This window comes from Cupressus sempervirens, chromosome 4 (assembly GCF_028749045.1).
Source record: "Cupressus sempervirens isolate cs-2001-9-10 chromosome 4, ASM2874904v1, whole genome shotgun sequence".
NCBI lineage: Eukaryota > Viridiplantae > Streptophyta > Pinopsida > Cupressales > Cupressaceae > Cupressus > Cupressus sempervirens.
The window spans coordinates 795,266,098-795,275,024 of NC_143121.1; the positions used below are offsets into that span (position 1 = coordinate 795,266,098).

Genomic DNA, 8,927 nt, shown 5'->3' on the forward strand with positions numbered 1-8,927 from the left:
AAATTGAAAGAGGGGGTGTTTGGGTAGTGATCATTGGAAAGAGAGACAATGAATATTCTACAAGATTATTTTCATAAAATGTAAATAGCAAACTCATTGCAATTCTTTTTCCTATCATAAAAATAAATTGGTTATTAATGAAATTTTGCAAAAAAAAAAACACTCATAAAGGTCGGCTTCTCAAACAAGATTGTGCCTTCAAAACATAATGCACAAAAATCAAAGTGTTAGATTTCTATGAAACAACAACATTGGCTTCTCTTATGCAATGGCAACGTCCATTTGGTAAGTGTAATGAAATATTTCTTGTAATGGTGTGGAGCCTTGAGAGGTAGTCAGTTCAGTATGCACAAACACAGACAAAGTCACATCAAATTTGTTTTAGAAGTTCAAGTACTTTGATGCTAGGATCACAAGAATCACCATTCTTTTCCTTCAGATGCTGCATTATACCTCCTTTCAAAAAACCATATCTTTTATAGTCCAAAAAAATTCAAAGCCACCAAAGAAAAGCATATAAGGCAGATAAACAATGGGCAGTTGTTGTTCACGTCGATATTGTTTAGCTAAATGTAAATGTTAGTGGTGGTTTGGAAGAGCTTTTGATAGAGCTAGTACACTGGTATATTTCATATTATAGTATTATTAATTGGAATACAATAACAGAGTAACTGCTTGAGAAGTAGCATATAATATCCACAATAAGCTACACTTGAATCATCACATCTTAGGGAAAGGTGCATGTTAATTGAATGTGCTCCAAAGTACATCGTAAACCATATTGAAGCATGGCTGCATAGCCAGCCCTGAACCCTTCACCATACGCTGGTGAGGGGTCCATTGCAATTTGATACACAAAAAAATCCCCAAGCTTTTTCCTCAAATGCTGATCTGACTCCCTTTTTCAAAGAGGAAGAGGTGGCTGATGCTGATGCTGATGATGCTCCACGTCTACTTGATCCCACCTTCACCTCTGCTTCGAGCCACATATGGGCGAGCACCTGGAAAATACCCTCTTCAACATCAGAAGAGAGGTTTACGGAAGTCTACAACACATGTTGCACAACCAAAAAGTAGACTTTTTTGGGGAAAAGAAAAGCATTTCTTACAAGTATAACATTGTTACACATTGTAGAAACATTAGGAGATGTGGCTGAATAAAGAAGAAACAACAATCTTCAAAACATATACTAATAAGTATTGTAGTTGTCAAATTTAATATAAGTATAATGAAGCTATCTGTTGCAATAAGACATTTTAGGGGTAAAAAACAGAACACTACTTACAAACATTGTTACATAGTGTAGAAACATAAAGCCCTCTCCTCTTAGTTATCTTGGAGGACTTTACTTTCTAATAGTGTCCTCAAAACATAACGCCCAAAAATTAAGTATTAGATTTTCATGAAACAACAATATTGGCTAATTAGAAAGCAATGACAAGATCCATTGATAAGAGTGATGAAACATGTCTTGTAATGGTGTAGAATCTTGATTAGTTTAGTATGCACAAACACATACAAAGTCACATCAGAATTTGTTTTACAAGTTCAAGTACTTTACTGCTAGGATCACAAGAATTGCCCTTCTTTTTCCTCAGATGTTGCATTATAACTCCTTTCAAAAGACCATAGAAAAGCCAGTTCAAAAAAATGCAAAGCCACCAAAGAAAAGCATAACAGGAAGATAAACAGTGGGCAGTTGTTGCTCACGTCCATACTGTTTAGATAAATTTAAATCTGAATGGTGGTTTGGAGAAGATTATTGATAGAGCCAGCACATTGGTATATTTCATATTATAATATTATTAATTGGAATGACAATAACAGAGTCACTGCTTGAGACGTAGCATATAGTATCCACAGTAAGCTACACTTGAATCATGACATCTTAGGGAAAGGTGCCTGTTAATCGAATGTGATCCAAAGTACGTCGTAAACCATATTGAAGCATGGCTGCATAACCAGCCCTGAAACCGTCGCCATAGGCTGGTGAGGGGTCCATTGCAATTTGATACACAAAAAAATCCCCAAGTTTTTTCTCAAATGCTGATCTGACTCCCTTTTTCGAAGAGGAAGAGGATGATGATGCTGATGATGATGATGCTCCATTACTACTCGATCCTGCCATCACCTCTGCTTCAAGCCACATATGGGCGAGCACCTGGCAAATGCCTTCTTCAACATCAGGAGGGAGGTTACGGAAGCCTGCAAGACATGTTGCACACCCAAAATTAGACTTTTTTAGGAAAAGCAAAGCACTACTTACAACTACAAGCATTGTTACATATTGTAGAAACATGAGCAGATGTGGTTGAATAAAGAAGAAACAACAATCTTCAAAACATATAATAATAAAGATCATGCGTATTGAATTTGATACATGTATAATGAAGCTCTCTGATGCAGTGAGACATTTTAGGGGAAAAAAATAGAGTATTACTAATGAGTATTGTTACATAGTCTAGAAACATGAACAGATGAGACTGAATAAAGAAGAAACAACAATCTTCAAAAGATATAACAAATATTCTAGGTATCCATTTTGATATAAGCATAATGAAGCTTTCCGTTGCAATAAGAATTTTTTGGGGCAGAAAACAGAGCACTATTTATGAGCATTGTTACATAGTGTAGTAAAATGAACAGATGTTGCTGAAAGAAGAAGTAACAACAGTCTTCAAAAATACAAAAAAGATTGTAGGTACCAATTTTGAAGTGAGTATAATGAAGCTTTTTGATGCAACAAGACATTTTTGAAAAACAAAAACAGAGCACTACTTACAAGCATTGCTACAGTGTAGAAACATGAACAACTGTCACTAATAAAGAAGAAACAACAATCTTCAAAATATATTATAAAGATTGTAGGTATCAATTTTGATATAAGGTATAATGAAGCTTTCTCTTGCAATAAGACATTTTTGGAGAAAAGCAGAGCACCACTTACAAGCATTGTTACATAGTGTAGAAACATGAACAGATATGGCTGAATAAAGAAGAAACAATAATTTTGAACATGTCTAATAAAGATTGTAGGTATCAATTTTGATACAACTATAGTGAAGTTTCTGTTGCAATAGGACTTTTTGCGGGAGAAAACAGAGCGCTATTTATGAGTATTCTTACATTGTGCAGTAAAATGAACAGAAGTGGCTGAAAAAAGAAGAAACAAGAATATTCAAAACATATAATAAAGATTGCAGGCATCAATTTTGACACAAGTATAAGGAAGCTTTCTGTTGCAATAACCTGCCATAGAATGAATGGATGAAATAAATGTGTTAAATGACTTATATATTATAAAAAAATATGTAAAGTTTAGTTAGTTGAGATCGGTATACCCAAATAGTTTGTTTTCCAGCAGACATATTGTACATCCAACATCCACAAGTGAGTGTGCTGCTGTGTACAAGGAAATTATACATGGGTTCATTCCAGTTCTAATTGTTGATTAGAATAGGAATTTTGAAGGTATTAAATAAATCAGTTTTCCTTGTTGGTTAGAACAGAAAACTAAGGGGTATAAAATAAATCAGTTTGTTGTCATATTTAAGCCCAGGTTTATGGGAGTGAATTATTGCTTTTTGGTGCTTCTTTGAAACAAATGCATCTTCCTTTATCGAATAAATATACTATTTTTTCTTTTCAAGAATATTTTCTACTTTATAAATTTTGGTGCCAATCTTCATAGTTTTATGATGTGGAACTAGAGCTGGGCCAAATGGGACTCCCTCATGGGATTGCCCGGATAAATGAAAGCATTTTGAGTGTTCATTCCAAAATAAAAGTAGAGATTGTTGGAAAGAGCAGCCTTGAGCCCTTAGTCCATGTACAACATTGTGAGAAGGAGAAAGCACACACTATATTCTATTTTTACATAAGATTAATGAAAATGCTTAAAGGAAGCCCACCAAGGCCCATACAAACCACTAAACTGTTAAGTCTATTGTTAAGTTTTATATTAGATAAGCAGAGATAATACCATTGAGACGCAACCATCCATGCATCAACTCGTGAGCCAGAATTGAACCTGTTAATAATCTGCATGTCAAAAGATGGCCGTAATTAGAGAAGATAAAAAGAGGGAAATCAAAACACGGAATTTTTCCAGTATCACTGAAAGTAAACATAGTTGTTCTTCACATACTGAATGTATAGAAAAAGAGCTTGGCCAAGGGGTTGGGAGGGATAGAGGTTTGGTTTAGTTTGTTAATAGAAAATTGAGCTGAATAACTTTCATATGTGCTGAATCAGCAAAGTAAAGAAAATAAGACTGGAGGCTTGCTTTACAATCATTACCTAGGAAGACCATACAGTACGAGAATGGCTGTGACTTCGCTTGTTCGAATCAGCCTCCTGGGTGTAGTAAATAGGTCAAAAATGCGATTCCCTCCAATCCTTGGCCTCCTCAAAATCTAGCCATGAATAATAGAAAACAAGTCATGATGTAGTTTAGTTAAAATTTTAATAGAAAGGGAACCAATGTCCTCCCGGTTAATTCAACTCTGAGATGTCAGCGTGAAATTCTTACAGTGCTGACAATTTGCTCTTCTGACAAGCACAACCCTCTAGTTTCTGGCATGTGATGTACCTGTAAGCCCAGGGAAAAGTATATGCAACTATAAAATGACTTCTTCATTTAAGTTAATAATTGCAGTCAAAATAGGGCTTAATATATAAAAGGAACTTACATCCTTCTCCATTTCCATCGCTTCATTCAATGCTTGCCGTTCAACAAGCAACATAGGGATTTCCTGCCTTATTTTCATATTCAAGCCTTCATAAAAGTCCCTGATTTCAAAGTAAAGTGTTTGACATTCATCTGTATCCATAACTGCAGAATCCAAGCACTCAAGACATAGTTTCCGACCATCCTCTAATGAAATGTACTGTACATTCTTTCGCTGAAAGCACAGACATGAGTCACAAGTTGGACTGTGTATATTAAAAGCTTCGAAATCTGTGCAGCAAAATGTTATGAAACTAAATTCAATAGATAGAATCTAATGTACTTTAATACAATTCCATCTTGCCATATCCAGAAAATATATAAGGGAGGATCATGAGCAACCATACGCACAAAATTGATTAATGAGCTAGGGTGGAAATTGATGGACAAAGCAGAGAAAAACAGGGCTTCAACTACTTCAACAATATGCAGGTCGATAACCAAGTCTTACATCACAATTAGGTTAATCTTGTAAATGTTTTACTAAATATATGCAGATTTCAGTAACAAATGATGCAACTGTACCGGAGAGTAGTTAATGCTTTCTCACCTGCATGCGGTCACAACTACAACAACGAGGTGTGTTATCGCGTTCATGTTCAGGGCAGAATTTCTGATCCCAGAAAGGATGAACTCTGTACACAATAAAGCCAGCTAAATTTGCTGGGATCTGGAAGACAATTATTAAGTTATTGAAGTAAAACAAATATTACCAAACCACGACTTAGAAGAAGAGCTGTCATGATGCGTTTCAGAGATGAAATCAATCTGGAAGTTGTCAAATTTCCAAATCAAGATAATAAAAAAAATACTTTGACTAAAGAACCACTAGTCCTCTCATATAGTAAAATCCAACAAAAGAAATTGAAGCATTAAAATTTTAATTTGGTTGCGAATGAAGAATCGTAAGCCGTCCATAAACAGAATGAAACCCTAGAATCTTCAAAATAAAAACTGGACGCAGAAATAAAATCTGTAAAATCGACTTTAAAGCTCCATAAATAAAATCTCAATAATGATAGTTTTTATCACATCCCAGCTCTTCAAATAATGAAGAAATCATAGCATTTTATAAGATTGAAATTGTTCAGAGGAATTTAAACTTACATATTTGTCACAAACATCACATTTTGGAGGATAACCTGACGCCCTGGAATAGGACTCGTGGTATGTGACGCTTCCTGACATGGAGAACTACACAAACAAAATAATTAGCTCTATAATAAATCATTGCAAAATAGATCGAAAACCAGTCTCAATTCCGATCCGCGCAGCCATATAATGTAAATGAAAAACTCGTGCTGAAGCAGGGGAAAAAATAGTTTTGCATTTCCTCTCTAGAGAAAATGGAAACCGCTAGACTATAGGTTGCTTCCAAAGGAAATACAGCAATGTTGGCAGAATGTTCAAATTTTGAGAAAGAAAGGCGAGGTGAAGCCATTGACAGGACAGGAAGTAACAAATTCCTTCAATTTGCTCCAAGCAATATTACAATTGACCTTTTTCAATACGTAGCAATCAAAAATACAGCAAAATGAAGAATCATGATTTTAAATGTAAAATCAGTTTAAAAATTGTTCTGGCATGTTTAGTGAGCAAGGCAATCTTCCATGATAATAAGAACGAAATACAATTTTTTTAATCTCTTCGAGAAATTGAAGAGAGTATAGATATGTGTTTGTGTTTTCTATTATCAACAAATGTGATTATTGTGAAAGAGTTTGAATTTTTTTGAACGGTAATAAAGTTTCACAAAATAATAAAAATGCAATAACAAAGGATTAGTATCACTAGCCCTGCATTACATTACCAAAATATAAGCAAAAATACTAAAATGTACTAAAAAGATATTGGATCGGTAAAGTTTGAAATCAAAACATTTTAAAGAATATGCAATAACCACCTTTTATCTTCAAAACAGAAGTTATTCCAGACGAAGCACCATCCTTTTTCAATAATAAAGAGTATGATCCTGCCTTATATTGAATCAAAGATGTATGGTATAATACAGAATGATCTGATAAATGATCCAAAAATTTTGCCTAAAGATTACATAAGTGTTTTTATCATTGTACCCTACAGATTCTATACACATTATTTCTATTACACAAAACTACTTTTTCCTGCAAACACCAATAATGAAAGCCATGAAAAGGCAATCCATCCTCCTGACCTGGGCATTACTCCCAAGTACTCAGTAAACATTCTGGAACAATGCTTTTATTCCTCACAAGAAAACCACCAACACACCTGAACCCAACTACAAACTGAATATTTCTTATTATAAAGAAAAACAGTGCACTTATCCCCAAATGTTTCTCTGAAATGAAACAATCATTACCAGAGACCCAATATCCTGTTTTCTGTGATTACGAAGTAGCCATTGATTTATAGCTTCACATGGGCTCTCCTTTAGCTGAAGTATTAAGTTTAATTAGTCAGCAAGTAAAAAATCTAAACTTTTCTTTCTAGATTTGATTGTGTGTTTATTTAGCATCAACATTTTCGAGACACTCCATGATCTATCATGAAAATGAAGTATATTTTACTATTTCATTCTTTCATTCTCTTATTCTAAGAGTCTGAAACTTTGATACTAAATACGCAATCAAATTGAGAAATAAAAGTTTATATTTCAAATGAACTGTGGAAATATGATAAGATTACATCTCTAAATGTGCCAAGCAAGCTTTCAATGGATAAAACACAATCAAATGCAACCAAAAACTCAGCAAAGAAGATTCAACTGCCTGTTAAAAAACAGGGCTGAATAATCCGACTTATTAAAGAACAGCAACAATCTGTTTCAAGTTTTCGACCAATAAATATGCTTCCAAGGATCTCAAATTAACTCTACAGTTGAACACCAAATTCAATACTTACAGAGACAGATTCATATTTCACCCAAACCCTTACAAGATTCAAGTTTACACAAGTTGATAATTTACCGAGACCAAATTTATACTTCAAACACAAGAGCCAGACAGTAAATTCTTTAATCTCATATCAAATTGTATAAGACAGAAAGGAAAAAGTGGGTATCTATGAAACCTGTAATGAAATGGTCCTGATGAAGAATGGGCCCTGTATCAGATCACAAGAGCTCAATACAAATGTTCATCTGAACTTATAATATAATGTCAAAAACAGTGATAAAAATGAATTGCAGAGCAACTGCTGACTTAGAAATTCATCGGATGTTCTTAGAAAATCAAGACTTAAACTTTAGTTTTAGGAATTTCTGGAATAATGAACTTATCCTTTGTGTACTCAGCACCAGTCATTTGTCGTGCTGTCTGTGTCAAACAACTTCTATAAAGTATTACAGACATAATTAGAAATAAGAAATTACACGCATGAAAGACCACTTGAGCTCCTTTTTGCAAATTTTTATTATTTTTTAATTGGCAAAGAAGGAAAATTACGTTATCTACAAAAACTCTTACGTAATGGAGATATTTTGTTATTGGCTAAAACTAAATATTAAAATACTTTATTTTATTGTTGAAATATTTGAAAATAGAATAATAATAATAGATCTTTCATCCGTTGATTAAGTTGAAAGATTAGAAACAGATCCAATCTAAGGTACATAAACTTTAAAAAAATAGAAAACAGTAATTTTTATAAATAATTAAAGTTTATTTTAAATATGAAAATTTGTTAATGATAATGATTTTTTGAAATTATTGTTAATTAAAATTTGGTGTATTTTTTCATTTCATTTGTAAAAGTATTGAATCTAAACAAATTAATATTTTATAAGTTCTAATGTTGGATTGATGCATTTGTTAAATAGCATATAATATATTTGGAAGATAGAAGAATTATTTATTTGATTTCATAGAGTTTAATAGAATGTAATCAAATATGATACTTAGGTTAGAGAAGGTTGTGTTAAGACTGAAGAAGTTGAGCTGCTTGTTATTTAGTTCACATTATAAGCAAGCTTTGATGTCATTGCTTACATTACAATAATAAAAAACTTTTGATAAAATGTCCACTACCACCACTAGATACAAAGCTATATTTTAATTAATAGTCAATGTCATTTCAAATGGATAATTAATAGAGTGGAAACTTGTATGCTAATATGCAATCAATACTTGTCATGGACAATGGATAATAAATAAAGTTGAAAACTTGTTCTTGATTGATATTTTGACAAGGTGTGCATATACTAACATAAAATCAATA

At 33.1% G+C, this 8,927-nt stretch overlaps 1 protein-coding gene across 3 annotated transcripts; it reads right to left on the bottom strand.

Annotated features, from left to right (window-relative positions):
• Window positions 1-1,760: 1,760 nt before the first annotated feature.
• Window positions 1,761-8,029, bottom strand: LOC149563786 (protein DA1-related 1-like). 3 transcript variants are annotated; one of them, XM_089826911.1, is made up of 8 exons: window positions 7,955-8,029; window positions 5,838-5,924; window positions 5,281-5,400; window positions 4,693-4,905; window positions 4,533-4,592; window positions 4,301-4,416; window positions 3,984-4,042; window positions 1,761-2,206 (listed from the first exon to the last, which is right to left on the bottom strand). In XM_089826911.1, the coding sequence occupies exons 1-8, from the start codon at window positions 8,012-8,014 to the stop codon at window positions 1,890-1,892; spliced, it is 1,032 nt and encodes a 343-aa protein (XP_089683037.1). In that variant the 5' UTR covers window positions 8,015-8,029; the 3' UTR covers window positions 1,761-1,889. The 3 variants fall into 3 exon arrangements, with proteins under 3 accessions (XP_089683037.1, XP_089683039.1, XP_089683038.1); XM_089826913.1 differs by lacking the exon at window positions 7,955-8,029 and adding an exon at window positions 7,782-7,935 and having other exon boundaries at window positions 5,281-5,365; XM_089826912.1 differs by lacking the exon at window positions 7,955-8,029 and adding an exon at window positions 7,782-7,935.
• Window positions 8,030-8,927: the final 898 nt, after the last annotated feature.

Bases quoted from the DNA above. Each gene is read 5' to 3' on its own strand.
- LOC149563786 (XM_089826911.1), bottom strand. From the start codon at position 8,014: ATGACTGGTGCTGAGTACACAAAGGATAAGTTCATTATTCCAGAAATT. The intron at 4,417-4,532 runs GTAAGAATTTCA...ATTCATGGCTAG, and splicing joins AAGAGCAAATTGTCAGCACT to ATTTTGAGGAGGCCAAGGAT. The intron at 2,207-3,983 runs GTATTATCTCTG...CATGTCTTGCAG, and splicing joins TGGATGGTTGCGTCTCAATG to GCTTCCGTAACCTCCCTCCT.